Source organism: Lepidochelys kempii, chromosome 23, assembly GCF_965140265.1.
Source record: "Lepidochelys kempii isolate rLepKem1 chromosome 23, rLepKem1.hap2, whole genome shotgun sequence".
Classification (NCBI taxonomy): Eukaryota; Metazoa; Chordata; order Testudines; family Cheloniidae; genus Lepidochelys; species Lepidochelys kempii.
In genome coordinates, this window is record NC_133278.1 from 5,532,537 (window position 1) to 5,556,658 (window position 24,122).

The following is a 24,122-nucleotide window of genomic DNA, read 5'->3' on the forward strand; positions in this document are numbered from 1 at the left end:
ACTCCGGACCAGCAGACACTTTTGAATGGACCTCGAGATCTTTTTATTTACTTATGATGATCATAGAATCATAGAATCATAGACTATCAGGGTTGGAAGGGACCCCAGAAGGTCATCTAGTCCAACCCCCTGCTCAAAGCAGGACCAATTCCCAGTTAAATCATCCCAGCCAGGGCTTTGTCAAGCCTGACCTTAAAAACCTCTAAGGAAGGAGATTCTACCACCTCCCTAGGTAACGCATTCCAGTGTTTCACCACCCTCTTAGTGAAAAAGTTTTTCCTAATATCCAATCTAAACCTTCCCCACTGCAACTTGAGACCATTACTCCTCGTTCTGTCATCTGCTACCATTGAGAACAGTCTAGAGCCATCCTCTTTGGAACCCCCTTTCAGGTAGTTATTATTGTTGGTTTATTTTTATTATTTTCTCTGGAGTCTGGATCTTGACTATACCTGGACCAAGAAATTTGGACCTTGGCAAAAAATAACGGACTGCCCCTGGGTGGGACGTGAGCTTCTGGAGCAGAAGGGAGGGAAACTGGAATTCAGTTTTCTAGAAGAGGGGTGCGTCTGATGCCCAGTAGATTTGCTATAGCTGAAGCTTGATATTTAGCTCATTAATCTCCGGTGTGGGATGCTTTTCTGTTTTGATTTCCGGCCCTTTAAATTGGAGACTCCACCTCCTTGCACTGGATGGGCACAGTGCAGCCTGCTGGCAATGCTGCCTACTGCAGGCCACGCCTATTAAAGGAGCAGGGGTCGAGGAGCTTTTTGCAGAGTAGGGGGCTTCTCTGATGAGCACCATGCTTCCCGACTGGCTTTCCGGGACAGCTTCTCCACCTGTCACGATCGCGCATGACTTCAACATGTGGCGGGACTACCTGAACCTGTCAAAGGTTCTTGGCGAAATCATTGAGGAGCACAGAAGGGGGTCCAGGAGCCTCCTAACCTGTGAGACTGCAGATCTCTGCCTGCCAGGGACCCCCCTTCAAATGCCTCCGGGGGATGCCTCGAGCCTGAAGTCATCGGGCTGGAACAGGAGCAATGGCAGCAGCTGTCCGCAAAGTGGGCAGAACAGGGCGGCCACCCCTCAGACGCCCGGCAGACTCCTATGCAACTTCTGCAGACACAACGGGGAGTCCAAGAGGGTCTACTCCTCCCACTTGCTGAAGCAAGCCGATGGCATCGTGCTGTGTCCCATCCTGCGCAACTACGTGTGCCCGGTGTGTGGTGCCACGGGCGATGGGGCCCACACGCTGAAATACTGCCCGCACAATCAAGAGAAGCAGTCCCTCTACTGCAAAGGCGGGCGCAACTCGGCTGGCTTCATAGTGAGACGGTGAACGGCAGGGGAAGAAACCACCTCCACCCTGGGACCTTTCACCAGGGAGCCACCAGAAGGGGCTTGGAACTGAAGTCTATTTTCTACCATTTGTTTCCGAGTTTGCGTTTCAAGTCCAGGGTGGATTTGACTCAGCCACGCAGAAAGTCGCCCTGGTTTCTTTAAATCCCCACAGCAGCCTGGTTTCCGTTTCCCTGACTTCGGGCGGAAGAGAACCAGTGCCAACGAACCGGAAGTTTCGTAGTTTTGCCCTTGGCCTGCTAACTCATGCGGAGATTTAATTTTCAGCATTTGCAGACGAGGCAGCATCCGTCGGGGTAGATGGGTGCAAGGCTTTTGTCTTTGGTAGATTTGTTTTGTTTGAAACTTCTTTTCCCGACCAAGTGTTATTCGTTTTGTTTTACGCATCACAGGAATCACGAGGACTTTTAAATGTGAGGTTTACTTTAAAATCATGTCAGAAAAAGAACTGAATTCTAAAATACGCAGCTACGTCATGTTTTAACTGATTTTGTTATTACAACATGTTGCGGGGGGGGAGGGATTGTTCTCTCGGTGTTATGAGATTTGAGGGTTTGTTTATGAGAGTTATTTTTCATTAAAAAATGAAACACTCCCTTATCCCCTTTCCCTTCTGTTTAATAAACAGCACTGTTGCTCTAGCAGCCGGTTGTGTGTTTGATCGGCTTTTCCTCTGCGTGGCTCTGGGAGAGATCTCCTTTCCGGCTAGCAATCGAGGGTGAGCCCCTTGTCTCCCCGCTTTTATTCTGGGCGGCGGCTGGGAGGGAGATGCATGTGCACGGCCCCCTGCGAAGCTTTCTCAGCCCTGCACTGCTGGGGACCTCCTTGGTGGGAAGGGATTTCTGTTTCCATGGCCCCACTCCCTCTCGCACTCCCTGGAGATCTGGGGGGATCTTGACTCCCGTCCTGCTAGAAACCAGCCTGACTCACTAACTTTCCCCCGCAAGCAAGTGAAGGAACTTGGGCCAGAAGCAGCATCCCAGCGTCCACACACTCAGTGCCCTGGCCTGCTGTGGGCCCACTTTCCTCTCCCTCAGCGGGACCCTCTTCAGTCTCCTCTACCAGCTACAATGAGGGGGCCCCCCAGCTGCTTGGCTATGAAGCCCGATATGCCCAGAAGACCCCAACAGGAGCCCTGGCTTTGCCTCTCCCATCCCTACATGTCCCGGCCCTGCCCCCTCTGCCCTGGTGTGACCCCGCTGCCCCAAACTGGCTACTGTTTTCCAAGGGGCTCGGAGGAGCAGGGCTGCTCTGGGGCTGGGCAGATGCTGAGAGGATGGCTGCTGAGGGCGGGGAGACCAAGGAGGAGGGGGAAGGTAGAGTGGGGAGCTCTGCTAGGGAGCATGGTCCCTGGAGCCTGTGCACCCCATATTGTGATGTAGAAAACATGCCCCAGCAGAGGAGCTGAATGTGTCCTGCCACAGAGAGCCATATTAGGGGTGGCTGCATGCATTGGAGGTAAAGATTAACGGGCGCTGGGGGGCTCGGCTGCCCCAATAGCAAGAGAGATGTAAGGACGGGTGAGTTCTCAGGCAAGGTCTCTCACCAAAGGCTCTTAAACAAAGTAGGCAGTCATGGAATAAGAGGGAAGATCCTCTCACGGATCAGTAACTGGTTAAAAGATAGGGAACAAGGGGTAAGAATAAATGGCCAGTTTTCAGAATGGAGAGAGGTAACTAGTGGTGTCCCCCAGGGGTCTGTACTGGGACCAGCCCTATTCAACATAGTCATAGATGATCTGGGAAAAGGGGTAAACAGTGAGGTGGCAAAATTTGCGGATGATACAAAACTGCTCTAGACAGTTAAGTCCAAAGCAGACTTTGAAGAGTTACAAAAAAGGGAGCTCACAAAGCCGGGTGACTGGGCAACAAAATGGCAGATGAAATTCAGTGGTGATAAATGCAAAGTAATGCACACTGGAAAACATAATCCCAACTATTCATACAAAATGATGGGGTCTAAATTAGCTGTCGCCACTCAAGAAAGAGATCTTGGGGTCATTGTGGATAGTTCCCTGAAAACATCCACTCAGCATGCAGCGGCCGTCAAAAAAGCCAACAGAATGTTGGGAACCACTAAAGGGAGAGATAATAAGACAGAAAATATCATATTGCCTCTGTATAAATCCATGGTACGCCCACATCTTGAATACTGCATGCAGATGTGGTCACCCCATCTCAAAAAAGATATATTGGAATTGGGAAAGGTTCAGAAAAGGGCAACAAAAATGATTAGAGGGATGGAACAGCTTCCGCATGAGGAGAGATTAATAAGACTGGAACTTTTCAGCTTGGAAAAGAGACAACTAAGGGGAGATGAGATAGAGGTCTATAAAATCATGACTGGTGTGGAGAAAGTTAATAAGTAAGTGTTATTTACTCCTTCTTGTAACACAAGAACTAGGGGTCACTCAGTGAAATAAATAGGCAGATTTAAAACAAACAAAAGGAAGTCAATGCATAGTCAACCTGTGGAACTCTTTGCCAAAGGATGTTGTGAAGGCCAACATTATAACAGGGTTCAAAAAGGAACTAGATAAGTTCATGGAGGATAGCTCCATCAATGGCTATCAGCCAGTATGGGCAGGGATGGTGCCCCTAGCCTCTGTTTGCCCAAAGCTGGGAATGGGGGATGGATCACTTGATGATGACCTGTTCTGTTTCTTCCCTCTGGGGCACCTGGCATTGGCCATTGTCGGAAGACAGGACACTGGGCTAGATGGACCTTTGATCTGACTCAGTATGGCTGTTCTAATTTTCTGAGGGGGGTGGGGGGGTTGAGGGGTGACAGGGGTCCCTGCAAGGATGCTAGATCAGATCACAATGGGGCCAAATCCAAAGCAGCATCTCCCAAGGGAATCACCCTAAAACCTGAGATATTTCCCTAGCAAATTGCCTAGATACTGTGCTGGCCACCGCAAAGCCAGGACATCCTTGCGTGTGACAGAGATGCAGGGAATGGGATGGTGGGGGAGGAAAGTGGTGCTCTGCCCCCACAACCCAAGCTCCATCTATAAGCTTCAGTTTTGCCCAGTCACTCGCTGATGTGCATAGTGTGCAGGTTTAATCAGCAGCAAAATAGTTGAGAACTGTGACCTTTTTAAGCCTCAGTTGTTAACAACTCACACAAAAGAGCTGGAGCTCCTGTTTCAGGCTGGCTGCAGACTCAGGCAGAGGTCACTGGAGCCGTTATACACTTTGAAGTTGTCTTCGGTAGCCAGGAAGGTGAGAGGCTTGTTACTAAAGAGAACTCAGATCTCTGAGCATACAATGGGCCTGTGATGGGGTGACAGGGCTGCCCTGGCCATGAGAATTCCCAGTGGGAAACCCCTTCTCCCAGGGGTTTGCTAGCTGGGGAGCAGCCTGGTGGTGCCCTCCGGCGTATCTACCACTCCTCCCACTTCAGTGTCATCTGCACTATCTCTTATCCTGTCCCCAGTCGCTCCGCCGAGGCTGATGCTCTGATCCCGCTTTGGTTCCCAGCCCAGACAGCCAGGACAGGGATTTAGAGGAGCGGCCCCTCGGTGAGCTCGAACTCACAACCCCGCGCTCCAAAGCGCCCGCCTGGAGCTCCAGGGGCCAGGCCGGGTGCAATGCGCCGAGCAGCCACTAGAGGCCCTCGCCCTGCGGCTCCCGGCTCCCGAGAAGTACATTGGGACTGACGGCGAAGAACAGCCAATGATCGGGCTGGGCTGGATGAAAGAGGCGGGTTCTGAGTGGGCGGGACTGTGAGGGGGATTGGCAGCCAGTGGGGACCCAATGGAAACTCTGAGTGTTAGTCGGCGAGGGGTGGGAGGGTTCTGCGGTTGATGGACGGCCGCTGAAAACCAGTGGCCGCGCAGGCTTGGCGGAGGAGGCGGGCCTTGCATGTGACAGACAGAGGCTTCGAGCCAATGGCCCGCCGGCGGCGGTTTGTCGGCAGCCAATGGGAGCGGAGCGGGGCGCTGCGGGGCAGGGTCCTGTCAGGGGAGGCGGCGGTTGGGCTGAGCCGGCGGCCGAGGCGGTGAGTGACCCGGGCCTGTATCGGCCCCCTCCGTGGAGACTCCCCCAGGCACGTGATCCCCCGAGCCCCCTCCCCTATAGTGCCCCCTCAGCACCCCTCCCCCCCCGTGGGGACCCCCTGGCACGAGATCCCCCTGCATCCCCTCCCCCCGTGGGGGAGCCCCGGAACCCCCTCCCCCCGTGGGGATCCCCTGGCACGTGATCCCCCTGCACCCCCTCCCCCCGTGGGGGAGCCCCCCGGAACCCCCTCCCCCCGTGGGGACCCCCTGGCACGAGATCCCCCTGCATCCCCTCCCCCCGTGGGGGAGCCCCGGAACCCCCTCCCCCCGTGGGGATCCCCTGGCACGTGATCCCCCTGCATCCCCTCCCCCCGTGGGGGAGCCCCCCGGAACCCCCTCCCCCCGTGGGGATCCCCTGGCACGTGATCCCCCTGCATCCCCTCCCCCCGTGGGGGAGCCCCCCGGAACCCCCTCCCCCCGTGGGGATCCCCTGGCACGTGATCCCCCTGCACCCCCTCCCCCCGTGGGGGAGCCCCCCGGAACCCCCTCCCCCCGTGGGGATCCCCTGGCACGTGATCCCCCTGCACCCTCTCCCCCCGTGGGGGAGCCCCCCGGAACCCCCTCCCCCCGTGGGGATCCCCTGGCACGTGATCCCCCTGCATCCCCTCCCCCCGTGGGGGAGCCCCGGAACCCCCTCCCCCCGTGGGGATCCCCTGGCACGTGATCCCCCTGCATCCCCTCCCCCCGTGGGGGAGCCCCCCGGAACCCCCTCCCCCCGTGGGGATCCCCTGGCACGTGATCCCCTGGTGCCCCCTCCCCCATAGCGTCCCCCCCCCCGGAACTCCCTCCCCCCCATGGGGACTCCCTGGCACGTGACCTCCCTCCTGGTTTGTGACCTCCGGATCCCCCCCTCCCCCCGAGTTTCCCTCCATGCCCGGGGAGGGCATTGCTATTTCCTGTCCCCTAGCTTCCCTTTCCCTAAACCCCTTCCCATGGGGTCCCCCATTGCTGCTCCCCCCCGTGCACCTCCCTGCCATGGGGCTCCCCTGCCCGGTATCCCCCCCCCCCGAGTCCCTGTTCTTCACCCAGCACCTCTCCGCACCCCACGGTACCAGGGTTTGGGGCAGCCAGGGGTGAGGGGTTGGGTTTTTTTTGGGGGGGGGGTTGACCACCTGCCCCCACATTTGCCATTGTTGGGGTTCCCCAAGAACTGGGTCCGACTCAGGTGCCTTTATTTGGCCTGCTGCGAAGCTATGCTGAGCTTATCAGACGCAAATGAAGGGGGCGGGTAGAGGGCGCACCAAAGTTACACCTACTACGGCATTTTTACTGGTTTCAGAGGAGCGGCCGTGTTAGTCTGTATTGGCAAAAAGAACAGGAGGACTTGTGGCACCTTAGAGACTAACCAATTTATTAGAGCATAAGCTTTCGTGAGCTACAGCTCACTTCATCGGATGCATACTGTGGAAAGTGTAGAAGATCTTTTTATACACACAAAGCATGAAAAAATGGGTGTTTACCACTACAAAAGGTTTTCTCTCCCCCCACCCCTATTACCAGTATTTTCTGTATTTTCTACAGTATGCATCTGATGAAGTGAGCTGTAGCTCACGAAAGCTTATGCTCAAATAAATTGGTTAGTCTCTAAGGTGCCACAAGTCCTCCTTTTCTTTTTGCGACGTTTTTACTAACTCTAATAACACCTGCGTTCAGAGCGGTACACGGCGTCACCGGCTTCGGGATGAGCACGGTCACTTTTGGGGAGCCGGTCCCCGTACAGCCTGCTCTGTCCAGGTATAACGTTCCCGGTTCATCTCTTCCATGGGCCGTAGCACCAGCGTGCTCCTGCGTATCGTAGCTATGACAGACATCCTGACCCCAGCACGCTGCTTGTTAAGCCCCTGTTTATACTCTGGCCTTCCATGCACCTTCCTAGTCACGTCCACTAAGAAATGAGCCGTGTGGGTCAGGATGGAGCTGTGTGACAGGTGGGGGACAGTGCTGCGTGGCGGATCCCCTCTGGGCTGGTGGGAGCCAGGAGGCAGCCCCAGAGCAGCAGCTCTGCCCTTTCCGTGGTGGCATTTGCCTCCCTCTACACCTAGTGGTGGGGCAGCAGCAGCCCTGCTTGCCGCCTCTGTACCTGGCTTTGAGAGTGAGTGGAGCCATCACGGCTACAGCTCGGATGCAGCCAGCCTGTTCTCAGCTGGGAGAAGCTGCAGCCAGCTTCCTCCAAGGGTTGTTCTCCTGGGAGCAGAGGCGGCAGGGGGTGGGGAGCTCTGGCCCTTGCTGTACTGGGAGGGTGGACTCTGGTATGGAAAGAGTTGGGAACCTCTGGCATAGCCCTGTCAGGTCTGCTGCTTTCCCAGCTGGACAGCAGCCCCGGCAAGCACCCAACCACTCGCTCGGCCCTAGAGCAGTGGTTCTCAAACTTTTTTTTTCGCAGACCACTTGAAAATTGCTGCGGGTCTCAGTGGAGCACTTAAGGGTCTTCCCAAATGTTGTTTGTACCGTTAGCTAATTATTGTAAAGCGCTTTGGATAAAAGTGGTTCTACAAATAAAAGCTCCCAACTCGTATTTTAATCTCAGTAGTCTTACCTTTCTAATGCGATGGCTGTGCCCTCTCTCCCCCACCACAGCAGCCCCTGAGCTTGAGCTGGGGCTGGGAAGGAGAGAAGTCTCTCCCTCTCTCCCCCACCCTTCATTCTCTTGTCTGCGGTCACCCAGGCATGCACCTGAGAGGGAACTATCCATGAACCACCTGAATGGAGCTTGCAGACCACAGTTTGAGAACCTCTGTCCTAGAGCATTGGGTCAGTGCAGTTGTACCAGGCTGTGTTGCAGGGTGGTGAAGCACTGGAATAAATTGCCTGGGGAGATTGTGGAATCTCCATCATTAGAGCTTTGTAAGAGCAGGTTGGACAAACATTGCCTTTGCTGTCACTTCCCAGGACCAGCGGTGGGACCTGTAGTACAGTCAGACAACGCAGTTTGAAAAACACCTGAGCCTGCCTGGGCTACAGCCCTCGCTGCCGGGGAACTCCGCTCCCCGGCGCATGTGCGCAGTGGTTCTAATCTACGTTGCCGCTGCGCCGGCTCATGGGCTTGGCCTGTGCTTCCTGCTGGTGAACAGAATTGTAGATTTTGTGGCCAGAAAGGACCATTCTGTTCATCCAGTGTGACTTCCTGCCGAGCCCCAGCGGGAGCATCACACCCCCAGTAATCTCTGTATCAAGTCCACCATTTTGGTGTGCGCTATGGCAGATCTTTCAAGAAGATACCCACGCTTGATTAAAGGACCCCAAGTGATGGAGAATCTCTCTTGTCTCTGGGTGTGTTGTCCCAGTGAGTAGTTAACTTCCTTGTTAAAAGATTGTGCCTTATTTCTAGCCTGAATTTGTCCAGCTTCAGCCACTGGATCTCGGGCTGCCTTTGTCAACTGGTATAAAGAGCTGCCTACTCTCAGAGATCTCCTCCCCTTGGAGGTGCCGACCACCAGGGTCAAGTCACCGCTTAATCTTGGATTAAACAGATTGAGCTTCCTTCGGGCTTGTCTGCACTTACTGAAATACTGATTCTGGAGTAGTGACTTTGGTGTAAATCCCCATGTGGACACTCGTATTCTGGAATAAGAGTGGATTAAGATATATTGGAATAAGGCATTTGTATTTTGGAAACAAAAGTGTTGATGGGGAGACTTATATTCAAATAACTACACCAGAAGAGCTATTTCGGTGAGTGTCCCTGCATAGAGAAGCCCTTAATCTTTTGCTATGAGGCAGGTTCCCCAGATCTGGAAACAGTCCAGCAGCTCTCTTCTGAACCCTCTCCAATTTGTGAGCATCCTTTTGGTTTCACTAAAGCCAAAGACATCACCTAGAGACTCTACACCTTGCTATTCCCCTGCTTACACTTCCAAGGATCACGGTCACCTTGTTAGTGGAGTAGGCTGTACACGCCCAGTGACAGGACAGTCCGGGGCTCGTGTGTGTTATCTGAACAGGCCGAGTCTTTGCGGAAAGCGCTCTGGATCTGAGGGATGGAATTCCCCAGCATGGGGTACTCTGCCATGGGTGGCTGGAGCAAGTCCTGAACTAACAGAGGAAGGAGACAGACACACAGGCCCAGCTAGGCCTGACATCTGATCCGTTCCCACGGGATAGTGTAACTTGCAGCGTGGTGCTGTACGGGCTGCTGCCCCTCAGTCCCGACCCTGTTCCCTCACTCAATTGCTGCTGTCCCAGCCTTGGGCTCCCCCCTCCTCCCCCCCTCCCCCCGGAGCTCTGCCAGCGCCCCTCAGGCCCAATCTGCAGCCACCTGTGCCCAAACCCTGGGCTCCCTCCACACACAGCTCTTCCATGCCCTTCAATCCTGACCCACATTCCCCCTAGCATCCCAGCCCTGGGCTCCCTTCATTGCCATGCCCCACAATGCTGACCCGCAGCCTTGGGCTTCGCCCCCCACTCTCCTCATGCTTCTCATTCCCACCCCACAGCCCCCTGCCATCCTAGTCCCGGGCTCCTGAGTGTCAATCTCAATTCCTGTGAACTCCCTCTCTGGCCGCAGGGTTGCCTGGGAACGCAGGGCCAGAGCACTGAGGGCTCACCATGGCCAAGCTGCAGGGGCTTCAGGCTGACTACGTCTTCCGTGGCACGGAGCACGTTGTGAGGATGACTGTGAACGGGAGCGTCCTGGAGGTGGAAGTGGAGGACCGGCTCACCACTGATCAGTGGAGAGGAGAGTTTGATGCTGCCTGTGAGTGTCCTGCCAAGCCCATTACATGGGTCACCCCCTGTGAGGGCTGTATCAGCTGGGGGAGGGAGCAACAAGGGCCAGGGGACATTTAGGGATCTGGGGCAAAAATTGGGGATTGGTCCTGCTTTGAGCAGGGGGTTGGACTAGATGACCTCCTGAGGTCCCTTCCAACCCTGATATTCTATGATTCTATGACTCCTGGATTCTATCCCCAGCCGCGGGAGGGGTGTCGTGGTTAGAGCAGGGGGCTGGGAGTCCAGGACTCCTGGGTTCTATCCCCAGCTCTGAGAGGGAGTGGGGTCTAGTGGATAGAGCAGGGGAGTGTCTAGGACTCTTGGGTTTCCTTCCAGTTCCCAGAAGAAGTGCAGTCCAGTGATACGCTCAGAGGGCTGGGAGTCCCAGACTCCTGGGGGGAGCTGAGCCTGACCTTGCCTGACAACGGTCTCTCCCTGTTTCATTTGCTCCCAGTCATTGAAGATTTAACTCACAAGACCGGGAACTTCAAGCAGTTTGGGATCTTCTGCAGCATGCTGGAGTCTGCCCTGAGCCAGGTGAGGCCTGCAGAGCTCATGGCTAACATTCCCCTGGGGCACATGCACCTGGCCCAAAGGCAATGGGAGAAGGGGATCTGGGCTGCCATGGGTCTCACTGGACAGCTCACTAGGAGCCCAAGGGTCCCTCCTGTTCTGTGGAAAAATGGAGCTGGCTGTAACAGCCAGCTGCCTCGCATGCCCACCCCATCCCGCTGGACTGCTGTCACTCGCTCTAGTGCAGAGTGGCATGGTGGGAGCTGTCCTCTTTCGGGGCAGCCCCATGGCCAGCCACACTCTATCCCCACCACCACCTCCCTCACTGTGAGTGCAGCACGAAGGACTGGGCTGGTGCGTCCCTCTGAGTCAGCGCGTCTCCTGCCCCCTCCCCCCCGCAGAGCAGCGAGTCGGTCACCTTGGACCTCCTCACCTACACTGACCTGGAGGCGCTGAGGAGCCGGAAGATTGGGGTGGGCCCGAGGCACGCGCCCTCTGCTTCCAAGTCCTCGCTGCTGAGCTCCAAGCGCTATCTCATCCTCATCTACTCCGTCGAGTTTGACAGGTAAGGGCAGCTCGGAGCGGTGGGTGGACTAGGAAGACAGCAGCAGCTTGGGCTTAGTGGTGGATCATCAGGTGAAGGCCTCTCTCAGTGCAACACCTTGGCCAAAACGGCTGCCGCAGTCCTGGGCTGCATCACCAGGGGGATCTCACGTAGGAGCAGAGAGGGTATTTTCCCTCTGGATTTAGCTCTGATGCGATCACTGCTGGGATCCCATGTCCCTCTCTGGTGTCCGCAACTCGAGAAGGATGTTGATAAATCGAGAGAGGTCAGAGAAGAGCCACAAGAATGACTGAAGGCTTAGAAACCCTGCCTTATAGTGAGAGACTCCAGGAGCTCCATCTGTTTAGCTTAACAAAGAGAAGGTTAATGGTGACTTGATCCCAGTCTTATCGGTACCTACCTGGGGAACAAATATTTGTTCAGGACTCTTCAAGGTAGCAGACAGAGGTCTTACAGGATCCAATGGCTGGAAGCTGAAGCTAGACAAATTCAGGCTGGAAATCAGGCTCAAACTGTTAACCGTAATTAGCCATTGGAACAGCTTGGCAAGGGTCATGGTGGAGTCTCCATCCCTGGCAATTTTCAATCACAGTCGGATATTTGTCAGAGAGATCTGCTCTAGCTCAAAGTGGAATTAGTTCAGGGCAGGTCTCTGGCTGGGTTAACTAGGGGGTCAGATTAATAGCAGAAGGGACCACTGTGATCTTCTAGTCTAATTAATTCTAGCTATTAATCTAACTGGAGGGGAGGGGTGATAGAGGGGGATGTGTAGCCATGTGACTGTAGCAACCTCAGGGCACGTGCTGATCCCAGCTGCCCCTGCCTCTTGCTTTTCCACAGGATCCACTACCCCCTCCCGTTGCCCTATGTGGGCAAGCCAGACCCTGTAGCGCTGCAGAAGGTCATCAGGGAGCTGAAGGAGGAGCTGGCTGTGCTGAAGGCCAAACCAGGCAGGGATTTCCGGGATGCGGAGATCCGCCGGCTGCGGGATGAGTGAGTGAGGGGAGGGACAGGGTGACGGGAGCCTCGGCGTTGAGCTGATTCCTCCCCCCAGGCTGTCTCGAGCAGCTGCCCCTGTGGACGACTTGGGGCACAGTCAGCTGTCCCAGCCGATCCACTATGCAAATGAGAATACCAGCTCCGTGCTTCAGACTGACACTAAGGGAGGAGAGAGGTCTGGGTATTACTACAGAGGGCCTGGGAGCCAGGACTCCTGGGTTCTGTTCTGGGCTCTGCCACTGACTCACTGGGTGACCTGGAGTAAACCACGTCTCTCCGTGACTCAGTTTCCCCTCTGTAAAACGGGACCTAAGTGTGAATTAATGTTTGTCCAGTGCTCTGAGGTCTGCTGCCATGAGGGGATTCGCTATGTACAGTAAGCGTCATGTGTCACAGCGCCTCCTACTGGCAGTGCTGATCCCCTGCCTCCTTCTCTGCCCGCTGCGCCCCCTGAGCCCTGCCTGTGCGTGTCTCTGCCTCCTCAGGCTGGGCCGGGTGCTGGAGGAGAAGCAGGAGGTGGAGTCGGCCCTGCTCGGGCTGCAGGAGGATCTGAAGCTCTCCAGCAAGAGCAGCGCCGGGAAGGAGGTGAAGATCCTGAAGAAGATTGTCCAGAGCCTGGAGGAGGAGCTGCTGAAGGAGCGAACCAAGCACCAGCGAGCGGCCAGCAAGCGCCTGCAGGAGAACCGGCAGCTGGCTGACGAGGTGGGGTAGTGAACCCCTCGGCTGGGCCCTGGCACCAGGGCAACCCCCCCCTCCGTCCCCATTTAGGTGATGGTGTAACAGCATTGCCCAGGTAGGGCCCCGCACCCAACCTGGCACTGGTATGACGGCCTCCCCACACGCCTCCTGGTGCGACAGCCCCTTTTCTCTTCCTCCAGCCCTTCCCCCAATGCTGGTGTGACATCGCCCCCATAGACGAGAAGTCAGGACTCCAAATTCCTCAGCTGTGGAGGTAGAGCTTCCTAAAGGCGAAGATCTGAAGGAGAGACGACCCTTAGTGGAAGCAGCATGGGAGGGGAGTGGGGTCTAGTCGTCAGAGCAGGGGGCTGGGAATTAGGACTCCTGGGTCCTAGCTCCAGCTCTGGGAGGGAAGTGGGGTTGGAGCAGGGGGGCTGGGAGCTAGGGCTCCTGGGTTCTAAACCTGACTCTGCCACTGACTCATTGTGTGACCTTAGGCAAGTTGCTACCACTCTCCATGCCTCGGTTATCTTTTTTACAGTTCAAACATTTGTAATAAAAAATAGTATCAAGTATTTGTATTCTGTGCTGTAACTGACATCAATATATTTGAAAATGTAGAAAACATCCACAAATATTTAAATAAATGGTATTCTGTTATTGTTTAACAGTGGGATTAAAACTTTGATTAATTTTTTTAAAATTGTTTGACAGCCCTAGTAATAATTATTACCCTGAGATCTTACATAGCACCGTATACCCGACGATTCCAAAGCCCTTGACTCTATACAGGGCTCACTTGCCCACCACTGAAATGCAGCCACCTCTGGGGTGGACCATGGCAGCTGTTTAACACAACACCATGGCACCCCAGTTCAGGGCAGGAAGTGAAGGGGAATGTTGCTGGCAGTCATGTAGCCCTGCCCAGATTCCATTGTCTGTCTGCGCTGCAAGACTGTCTTTTGGGTCGATTTCGTGGGCCCGTTCCAGAGCATGTCCAGCAGCTGAAGAAATGAGATTTCTTCCCCTTCCTTGCAGCTGGCGGAGGTGAAAGCATCGGAGAGGAGCCTCCGGGTCCGAGTGAAGAGTCTGACCAATGAGCTGGCCTTATACAAGAAAGGGTGAGTGATGCCAGCTGCTCTAGGCTGGATCAGGACCCTAGGCGGGGTTGAAGGAGATGCTTTTCATTCACCTGTCTAAGGATCCTGGCCCCTCTGTTGATACTCGAGCCCAGGTTTTGCCCACTGGCTTTAAATACTGGTCCCCTGGTATTAGCGGATCGCTGATGCTACAGAGGAAGGATCAAACCCCCATAATGCGTCTGGCCAGTTGTGTGATGCTGGAAGATTCCTTCCCGTACTCTGCAGGGATTGTAATATGTTCTGACGCATGAGATCTCCTGCTAGGGGACAGGGTAAGGAGGATGGGGGACATCAGTCCTTAGTCACGGCTGTCTTGTTGGGTCAGTGGGGCTTCTGCAGGGCAGAGCCAGCCCTGGTGGCTGCATCTTTTTGATGGCACCTAGGGACACAGAATGTAGATCATGTTTGTGAGCTGGGGGATTGTGTCCTGGAAAGCAGTCACTCTGAAAAGCATCAAGGGGCCATGGTGGGAACCAGCTAACCAGGAGCTCCCAGGGCGATGCTGGGGCTAAGCGGGGAGCATGACCCTTGGTGGTCTAAGGGGGGGCGATATTGAGGAGGAGTGGGGTGGCAGGGCCATGTCTGTATCCAGCATTAGCGAGCCCATCACTGGAGCGTGGGTCGCGTTCTGGTGTCCACACATCCGAAAGGATTAAACAGGATTCAGAAGGAGCCATGAGGACGAGCCGAGGGCTGGAAAACCTGCCTGTGAACATGAGAGCTGTGTGCTGGATCTGTTTAGTTTATCCCCGAGATGGTTCAGAGGTGACGCAATCCCAGTTTGTCAGCACCTCCTTGGGCAGGTGTGACAAGCCTCTGGGGTTCCCAGAGCTGTAAGTTACTGTGTTACCCCTCTCGGCCTCAGCAAGTGGGAGCTTTGCTGCTGCTAAACTGTATTAGCTCCCGGGCACGCTGGCATGTCTGCCCCGCCGGCAAACTCACCCGGGCCCTGCCAGTGATCCCCATTCCCAAGTCCCCCAGAGATGTCTCTCTGCAGTGCCCCCTTCCTCCTTACTGTCATGCTCACAGAACCGTACCAAGCTCGCTGCTCCTTTAAAGAGCCCGTCCACAGCCGCTTGTTACCTTAGTGGGGTTAACAAATCCTCTGTTTCAATCCAAGCTCTGAGCTGGGTTATGGGAAAAATAAAACAGGTGTATTAAGAAAAGGACACCAGTTTAAGGGATACCAAGTCTAAGGCATAAAGACACAAATGGTTACAACCAAACAGAAGAATACAATTCTAAGGCTTCAGTCTAACTTAAGTCATGAGAGACTTGTTCAAAGATGTTTCAACATGTTTGTTCAAAGACGTTTTCTCACCCGTCTTCCTTCAGCCTGGCTTCCTGAGTTCCCTCCCCCACGTGTTAGAGCCCAGTAAACCTTGGAAACGTGCTGTTCGCGAGTAAGCCCAGACCCCTTTCTCTGCTGGAGCCTAGGTGTCAGGCTGTCTTCTTCCTGCTCGTTAGCTTTGTTTACCTTATATGTAAATGACCGTGTGTTGCCTTTGCCTGGCCACCAGGCTGGTCAGACAAGCAAATACACGTTCCTTTGTCTAGGGCAGATTAGGTTTATGTGTTGCTTGCCGAACGCATTTTCGGAAATCTAATGCACTTTGATAACCCTTCGTGCCCCCACTACGCCCTGGTTTTCAGGACCAGCGTGTTACCGTTTGTGCGTGATACCTCCCATGGCACCATTTAGACACAGATCATCTGGTCTGTGCAGTGAGTTTGTCAGGGCTGGCGAGAGCTGCCGGCACAGAGCAGTGAACCTGTGGCACGGGGGGGATTTCTGAGAGGGGAGGCTCTTCAGTCCAGCAGACAAAGGCAGAACAAGATCAGTGGCTGGAGCTGAAGCTAGGCAGATTCAGGCTTGGAATAAGGCGCCAGTGTTTAACGGGGAGGGGAATTGACCATTGGAACCACTGACCCAGTGATGGGGATAGGGAGTGCTCCAGGGCTTGGAGACTTTCACTGACATTGGATATCTCTGCTGTGGCGACTGTCAGATCTGGGCTGGATGCAGGGATACCTAGGGGGATTCTGTGGCCAGTGTGAGGCAGGAGGCCAGATTGGATGACCCGAACAGGCCCGTCTGTCCTTCACATCTAGGACTTTGACTGCTCCCTCCTGTTTTTCCAGGCGCTTAACCCCCACCGGCCCATCCCCTCAGAACCGATCGGCGTCCTCCCGTGGCTTCAGTCACGCTGCCCCGGGCCGGAGCAGCGCTGCAGCCATGGCCCGAGAGGAGCGACGCTCCACCTCCAGGGAGCGCTCCAACTCCCGGGAGTGTGGCGGGGCCTGGCCAGTGAACCGGCCACGCTCCACGTCCAGAGAAGGGCGTGGCGGGAGCCAGACCCGACTCCCTCGCCAGTCACCATCACCCACAGGTGAGGGGGTAGGAGAGGAGCCATTGGGCGGGTCCCCTGCCCAGATCACAGGGCCTGGGGACCCTAGGTTGTCCTTCCCACGCTCCGACAGAGATGTCTCCAAGCAAGGTGAGAACCTTGGTCACATGCAGTGATGCGGGGGAGGTAGCAATCCCCCTCCCGCCCCAGTTCCTGCAGCTGAATGCTGAACAGTTTGGAGGGGTGGGGAAGGGTCTACCCAGCCTTTCTCCTCCAGGTGGCTGGTTCCGAGCCACTTCTCACTGTGATGACCAGCGTGCTGGGCCTTGGTCCCCAGTGTGACATGAGATTTGGGGGCCTGGGGCCTCAGCCCAGTTCCTAGCCAACCGGCGTGGGGTCCACCTCAGGCAGCCCCAGTCAGCAGCCTCAGCCGAGAGCTGAATAGACCAGGGGGACCAAACACCCGTCTTGCCCCATCAAGGTGGGGAGGGGACTGTGTTGGGCAGGGCTGCTGTTGCCCGTGCTGTGCCCATTCTGGGAAGGGAGACCATCCCAGGGCTCTCGTTTACTCACCCTGCACTGCAGGGTGATCAGATCTCAAGGGTGGCAGCAACACCCCCTGCCCTTGGCACCCCTACCCCACCCCCATCTTGGATCCCAGGCAAGGCGGCAGCAGCCCCTCCCTCCCCGTCTCAGATCCCAGGTGTGGCAGCAGCAGCCCCCGCCCTTGACCCCGCTGCCGGTCTCCCCTTTCCCAGGCACCCGGCCGCCACGCTTCGACCCCACGGCCTTTGTGAAGGCCAAAGAGCGGAAGCAGAAGGAGGCTGAACTGAAAAAGTAAGTCCCTGCCCCCCAGGGACACCCTGATCTTCTGGGTGGAGGTGGGGGGTGTTCGGGGCCACGGGTTTCCACCTCTAGCTGCCGCGTTCAGTGGCCCCTGTGCTGCCTGGGAAGTGGACTCTTGCCAGTGCTCTGATGGGCGTTGCCCCCCCGAATCTGAGCCCTTCCGCCGTCCTCAGGGAGGGAGGGTTAATCAGGAGTGTGGGAGCCACAAGGGTTAATCAGGAGGCATTGACACGGCTCCAATGGCAGGAACGCCATGTGACATCTGAAACCCACCGAGATCTTGGAGCCCCAGGGCCCATTTAAGGATTTTGGCTGGTTTAGCAAGGGCCGTGGTGGCAGCTTCGGGGTCCCAGTCCTCTGTTTCCCTGCGGTCCCCTTCCCTTCCTGCCACGAGCTGCATGCCTGCCGCACCCCAAAGGTGGCTGCATTTCAGGGGCAGGCAGCCCGTTTTGGCAAGGAAGCTTCAGGTCGCGAGATGCCGGCTTCTGCACATAACCCTCTTCCCTTGGGCGCAGCCAGCGACGGATCCGGCGGGGCGCGGGTGATGCACCGCCCGGCAGCTGGGGCCGCTCCCACTCCCGGGGCCTGGCAGCCTTCAGCAGAGACAGCCTGGGCAGGAGTCGCGGTCGCAGCTCGTCGGGTACGTCCTGGGACCAGGAATGTCTCCGGGGTGGGATACTGCACTGGGCTTGCCACTGCCTGGGAGCCCCATGGCCACATCTCCCAGCCCCTGGGGTGTCCCTTCTCCGGGGACCAGCTGATAAAGGCTGGAGCAGGTATTGGGAAAGCCCATGCTAGACGTGAACTTCCCCAGTGAGGTGCGTTGTAGCAGTGCGTGTGTGTGGGAGGGTTTGGGGGGCAGGGACGCTGGGCTCTGGAGATCCCCCTGCCAGGACTGAGTTCCCCTTTACTGTCTCTCACTCTCACAGTGGAGAGCTTCCGCAGCCAGCGCTCTTCAGCAAGCTCGGGCAGCGAAGCGGATGATTACTCCGAGCCGGTACCCCTAAGGTAACGAAATCACAATCTGCTACTGGGACAGGGAGAGCAGGGGGGCTGGGTTCTCTCCCTGGCTCTGGGAGGGGAGTGGGATCTCGTGGTTAGAGCAGGGGGGCTGGAAGCCAGGACCCCTGGGTTCTATCCTAGCTCTGCCACTTACTTGCTTTGGCAAGTCATTTTGACCCAACTTTTGAGACGTGATCTCTGTTTTGGGGCCTGATTATTGGAGGGTTGAGCAGCAGCAGCTCCCATTGCCTCCGTCTAGCACGCAGGCCACTCAGCACTTCAGCACGCCACGCTCAGGGGCGCCAGGGGTGGGCACCCACAGTTGGAGGCCTCTCTTGGAAGCTGGGCCAGGCCCTCCCGGCGGGTGGGAGCTGGTGGCTGTGGGGACTCCTGAGATGCCAGAGACTAGAGATTGATGCCTGGGGGTACGGGAGCTGGCTTACCCTGGAGCTGCCACGGTGGGGCCCTGGTGCCGCATAGGGAGGTGTCTGAGTGGCACGACTCCCCCCAGGGACAAGTACCTGGCCTCTCCATCACAGCACACCCCTGCTAGCCACGGGAGCAGGGATCCGAGCCAGCTGCTGCCTGGTGCTGCAGGCTGCTAACTGGTGGAGCGCTGCCCCATCACCGCGGCCTTCTTCCTTCTCTCTCCGGCAGGGGCAGGCGGCGGGCACCCAGAGGTAGGAAGCCATTGAGTTCCTCCTCCTGGAACGGCCCCACCGGGGTAAGTGTTTCTTTGTCCCCTGTCAGGGCGCCTCTCAACTAGCCTGGGTGGGAGGTAAGCCAGGGCCTGGTGGGACACGGGCCCCATTGTGCCGCCCTGGCTGTGCCGCAGCCCACAGGCCCTCCGGGCAGCAGGCATCTTGCTCCAGATCCCTGTGTGCATGAGACAAAGGTGGGGGCCCCCGGGGCTGGTGTGGCCTGTTCTCTGTGGGGGCAAAGCCCATGCTGGAGCCCATGCTGAGAGCTTCTGGCTGAGGACATGATTCCTCACAGCTCCATGCATGCTCCAGCCAGAGGGGGGCGACGTGGAGACAACGGGTTCCCTTTCCCTCCTGCAGGAAGCCAGCTCAGGGCTCCAAGTCGCCGCCAGTCAGGGGGTGCTGGGGTCTCCCTCCCCACCCAGCTGCTACAAGGCAGTCCCTCTGCCTTCAGTGCTAAATGACCTGGAGTAGGTCAGAGAGCATCGGGCGAATCTGGGAGGGGGAGGGGCTGTGATGAGGGAGGGGCTGAGTGGTTAAAGTGGGGGTTGGGTGCCTGGTCTCCTGGGGTCTAGCCTCAGCTATAGGAGGGGAGCGGGGTCTCATGATTAGATCAGGGGACCAGGACTCCTGGGTTCTATCCCTGGCACTGGGAGGGGAGTGGGGTCTCGTGGTTTGAGCAGGGGGGCTGGGAGCCAGGACACCTGGAGGCTGTTCCCACCTCTGCCGCTGACTGGCTGCGGTCCAGATCCCAGGTGTCCCGTTTTCCCTGCACCCTGGGAATAAATGTGTCAGCAGGGAACGGGACTCTGCCCCAGTCAGCTTGGTTTTGTCTCGGACAGCCCTGGTAATTCCTGGATGAAGTGGGGCGCTGGCGGGGACGGGGTGGGAGTGGGAGTGGGGGATCAGCTGGGAGACGACCCTGCAGCTTTCTCCTCTCCCTGCAGGCTCCTCGAACGGATGCCGGCCGCAGGAAACGCCTGGCCAGCACCCCCACTGCGAGCAAGCGAGTGGATAAAGGTGAGCTGGGCTGGGCTGCAGAGTGTGGGCTCAGCAGGGGGTGCTCTCCCCTCGCAGTCTGGGCTGACCCCAGGGCCCCGTCATGGCACGAGCAGTTGCCCTGCTGCTTAGACTTCCTGTCATCTGGATGCCTTGTTTCACTCAGTTTGTCCCCACCACAGTTACGGAGGCCTCTGGCCCTTTTCCCATGAGCAGGACTCCTAGCCCTAGAGTGCTGCCAAATTCCATGTGCCTTGGAGCTTCAACTGGACAAGCTACTTTCACTCCCAGCCCCGATATAAACAGCTGCCACACTCCACCCCAGAGGTGGCTGCATTTCAGCAGAGGCAAATCCTTCTGGAGCAGCCCACGGTTCTCTGCAGACTATGGGGGAGGGATAGCTCAGTGGTTTGAGCATTGGCCTGCTAAACCCAGGGTTATGAGTTCAATCCTTGAGGGGGCCATTTAGGGATCTGGGGCAAAAATTGGGGATTGGTCCCCCTTTGAGCAGGGGGTTGGACTTAGATGACCTCGTGAGGTCCCTTCCAACCCTGATATTCTGTGATACGGTTTCTTCGATCCCTGCACACATGCCCTGGCTTCCCCCAAACCTTTCCTCCCTCAAAAGTTCCCTCTCATACCCAGCTTCCCTCTGCCTGGCCTTGAGCCCTCTGATATTGCTCACAGGGCCGGAGAGAGGTTCCCTGTTGAGCAGTTCCTCACTCCTGAGGCTATGGCGTTCATGGTCCCGGCTCACCAGGGGACTGGGGACTAGAGTGTGGGGCTGGCCCGGTGATCGCAGGGCCCAGCCAACGAATGCTCGTCTCCTATGACAGAGAACCTGTATGATGAGCCGTCGGCCGACCTGTCTGAGATCGACGCCCGGCTGCAGGCCCTGCAGGAGTACATGAACAACCTGGACACCAGGACGTAGCCAGTGGAGTCTGAGAGGGGGAGGGCAGGCACGCGGCCCAGGCTCGGAGCCCTCCACACTGCTTGCAGGGGGGCCTGGAGAGGTGGGCCAAGCAACCAGGCCTTGGAGCCCTCCCTCCCTTGGTGCTCCCATGGACCAAGCCAAGACGTCTCTCTCCCACAGGGACCCTTTGCCCTGCTGTCTCTGGGCAGGACAGGGCTCTACTCCAGGCTGGACAATAGAAGATTAGCAAGGTGGATATTTGGGAGTGGGGGCTCAGGATCTTAGTTCCCCCATAGCTTGTTCCCATCAGAAATCCCCACCCCCACGGGCTGGACAGAAGGCAGGTGGCTTTGTAGTTGTACCCAAGTAGCCCAGGAGCAAAGGATCATGGGACATTTCCTCCTGGGAGTGACTCCCTTCACATTGGTGGCAGCTAGGAGGCGCCTGCCCCACTGTGGCTTGTGGATTTCTGACCCCCTCTGGGAAGGGGAAGGCCACTGCGGAGTGGAGGGTCCTATGGAGATTTCAACAGGCTGATGGGACCCTCTTCTAGCCCCCACAACTCCACCTTCTCTCTCCTGTTTAGCTCAGATTTAGCAGCCTGATGTGGGGAAGCTGGAAGCCTGCAATCGGTGAGGGAAGGGGGGCAGCTTCTTAACACACAGGCCAAGCAAGCTCCAGACAGGGACGGCACTTACCTGCTTCTGTGGCACGGTCTGATCTTGCCAAGCCCTCTCCCTGCACCAGCTGCTCCTAGCTAACCACGTCCCACCACAGCAGCCGAGAGGGTAGGATGCCTTGCGGCCAGTTTGCCTGCCTAGGCGAGCAGGCTGCCCTGCGCTCAATCCCCTGATCTGAGCACCCGGGAGAGAGTGAGCAGGGAGAGGCACCAGCCTCTGGCTCCTTGAGCTGGTCGTGCCTGGAGACAGTGAAACGAGCGAGCTAGTGTTCAGTCTCTGGCTGTTCCAGCGGCTTGAACTGCTTTTAACGTTGGTGCGTGAAATCTCCCGTGTCTGAGTGGCTGGGGGAGCGTCCTCTGTGCTCCCCCTCATCTGGTTTCATGGCAGCACACGGGGCTTCAGGAGACCTTTGGCCATTGGTCCCTCAGCTGCTCTAAGCCTCCTGCCTGGTTGATGGGCCTGGAGGAGCCTTGGACCAGCTCAGCACTGGGCATTCAGCTGTTAGAGCTAAAAGCCCCATGCCTCAGCAGCCCTGTCTGCTATGGGATCTGGTCCCCCCACTTCTCCGGTTCACTCCACGAACAAGACAGTAGCGGCATCCACGGTTAATCTGGCAGTGCTGGCCCCTGAGTGGTATCTGGTTCCTCTCAGCGCCCCAGTGGGCGGCAGGTGTTTGTGTTGTGATCCTGTGTGCGCCCCATCCCCTTACATGATGTTGCTCTGCTGTGTTGTGTGATGATCCCTGTTGTAAATAAACCTTTCTAACTTCCCGCCGGCTGCTGATCCCCTCCCGTGCCTCTGCTCCACCCTGCGCCAGCGATGGTGGGGATGGAATTTGGCTCATGCCACCGAAGCCCCGTCCCTTGAGCCAAAGGAGAATTGCCATCAGCTGGGAACAGTAGAGGGGATTTGACACACAACAGGCTAGTTTTCGTTCCACTTACACATCTGCAGAGAATGTGAGGGCTAGTGAAGGTTAAAGGCCTGGAGCCCAAAGCGCAGTGAGCCTTCAGCCTGTCTTGTGGGGGTGTAAGTCAGTCTCTAGGGCTGTGGTTTTGTGATAGGAATGCAGGCTTTGAACCACCATCCTCTAGCATGGCTCCGTGTTACTGAGAAACCTGCCGCCTAGCGAGACACCAAAGAAGCTCAATTGATTTAGTTTAGCCAAGGGACAGGTTGGGGGTGACTTGGTTTCCCAGTTTGTCTGCACTCCATGGGGAGGAGAGTTCTGAGAGTAGAAGGCTCCTCAACCCAGCAGACAAAGGTAAAATGGGATCAATGATGGGAGCTGACATAAGACAAATGCAGAGTGGAAATAAGGTGCAAATTTTTAATAATGAGGGTGAATAACCATTGGAGCAATTCCTCTGGGGGGAGGGGGGATTTCTCCATCACTTGGATTCTCTCCATCAAGACTGAACACATCTCAACATTCAGCCCTAGCTCGACCCCCAGCTAGGGGCTGGCTGCTGGAACGGCTGGGTTGGGGTTCTCCGGTCTGGGTGATCACTGGGTGTCTTTCTGGCCATGGTCTGTGCCCTCCTTTATTTCAGATACCGCAGAGCAGCAGTGGCTAGCGATGGCCGAGCTGGGCTGGGCCTGAGAGGACAGCAGGGTGTGGCTAACGAGCGTGAGGGGGCTGCAGCCTCACTGGGTGAATGTAGGATAGCCCCATCCTTCCCTGGGTGCATTCACAACGCACTGCCGGCTATACACACGCAGCGTGACCCATCCCAGGGACCCCTCCTGGGCCGCCAGAGGAGTGTGGGAGAGCCGCTCCTGAGGCGCTTGCAGAAGCTGGCTTTAGTACTTTGCCCTCTAGGCTCTTCCCTCAGGGTGGGCTTCACCCTGTCTGCCCAGCACATCCCTGGAGCTGCCACTTCTTTAGCATCTGCAGGGATTCCCTCCGGATCAGCGGCCTTGTGTTAGCTGCCGCCAGCAGCTGCTAAAGTTTGGCTTTGTTGCTAGAGAGTAGGAACAGGTGTGGTTAGAATCCGGAGAGAACAATCCCACAGACCATCCTCTCAGCACTGGGTGGGAGACAGGTCTGGGCTGGGAAAATTTGTGAGGTTTCAAAAACGTTTCCCTGTCCCAAATCGGGAAGAGAAGCTGAAATTTTGAAAAATGTTGCCCAACAAAAATCAGGGGGAAAATTGCAGTCGGGTCAAGCGACATGTTGATCATTTAATTACTTTGAAAGTTATTTGTACTTACCCATAGTACAGGACTCTACGTTTACAAAACGCTTCCCAGACACTGGTTAATCCTCACGACCGGTGTGTTGGGGAGGCGCTTTACAGATGGGGAGGCAAGGATGTCCCTGGTTTAGATTTTTGTCTATAAGTTAACTTAAATGAAGTCAGTTTGAACCAAAAAAGAACTTTTCACCTTTCATCCCTGCTGTGGGATGCTCTGAGAATTTTGAAGTATTTTTCAAAAAAAGTTTTGAAACAAAATTAGTCAAACCCAGAGACACCGAGATTGGAGGCGTTCACTCTTTAAGGTTAAAGATCTCTGTCTCCTTGTACAATGCAGGGTGTCAGCCCCTGTCGCCAGCAAATTACCAACCAGGGTGATTCCATCCTACCTCTTTAAACTCCCCTT

General features: G+C 56.4%; 2 protein-coding genes across 3 annotated transcripts; both read left to right on the forward strand.

Annotated features, from left to right (window-relative positions):
• The first annotated feature begins 244 nt into the window (after window positions 1-244).
• Window positions 245-1,962, forward strand: NANOS2 (nanos C2HC-type zinc finger 2). The gene has a single exon (XM_073321872.1). It carries the CDS (start codon window positions 794-796, stop codon window positions 1,340-1,342), a length of 549 nt encoding a protein of 182 aa, XP_073177973.1. The 5' UTR covers window positions 245-793; the 3' UTR covers window positions 1,343-1,962.
• Window positions 1,963-5,288: 3,326 nt separating this feature from the next.
• Window positions 5,289-22,288, forward strand: CCDC61 (coiled-coil domain containing 61). 2 transcript variants are annotated; one of them, XM_073321581.1, is made up of 14 exons: window positions 5,289-5,364; window positions 9,927-10,115; window positions 10,584-10,666; window positions 11,044-11,207; window positions 12,048-12,200; window positions 12,692-12,908; window positions 13,923-14,005; window positions 16,169-16,416; window positions 17,133-17,211; window positions 17,736-17,860; window positions 18,150-18,228; window positions 18,880-18,946; window positions 19,871-19,943; window positions 20,759-22,288. In XM_073321581.1, exons 2-14 carry the CDS (start codon window positions 9,968-9,970, stop codon window positions 20,854-20,856), a joined length of 1,617 nt encoding a protein of 538 aa, XP_073177682.1. In that variant the 5' UTR covers window positions 5,289-5,364; window positions 9,927-9,967; the 3' UTR covers window positions 20,857-22,288. The 2 variants fall into 2 exon arrangements, with proteins under 2 accessions (XP_073177682.1, XP_073177683.1); XM_073321582.1 differs by having other exon boundaries at window positions 5,327-5,412.
• Window positions 22,289-24,122: the final 1,834 nt, after the last annotated feature.

Excerpts from the sequence above, each read along its gene's own strand:
- NANOS2 (XM_073321872.1), top strand. The coding sequence starts at position 794 with ATGAGCACCATGCTTCCCGACTGGCTTTCCGGGACAGCTTCTCCACCT.
- CCDC61 (XM_073321581.1), top strand. The coding sequence starts at position 9,968 with ATGGCCAAGCTGCAGGGGCTTCAGGCTGACTACGTCTTCCGTGGCACG. Across the intron at positions 11,208-12,047 it reads TACTCCGTCGAGTTTGACAG|GATCCACTACCCCCTCCCGT; the intron begins GTAAGGGCAGCT and ends GCTTTTCCACAG. Across the intron at positions 12,201-12,691 it reads ATCCGCCGGCTGCGGGATGA|GCTGGGCCGGGTGCTGGAGG; the intron begins GTGAGTGAGGGG and ends CTGCCTCCTCAG.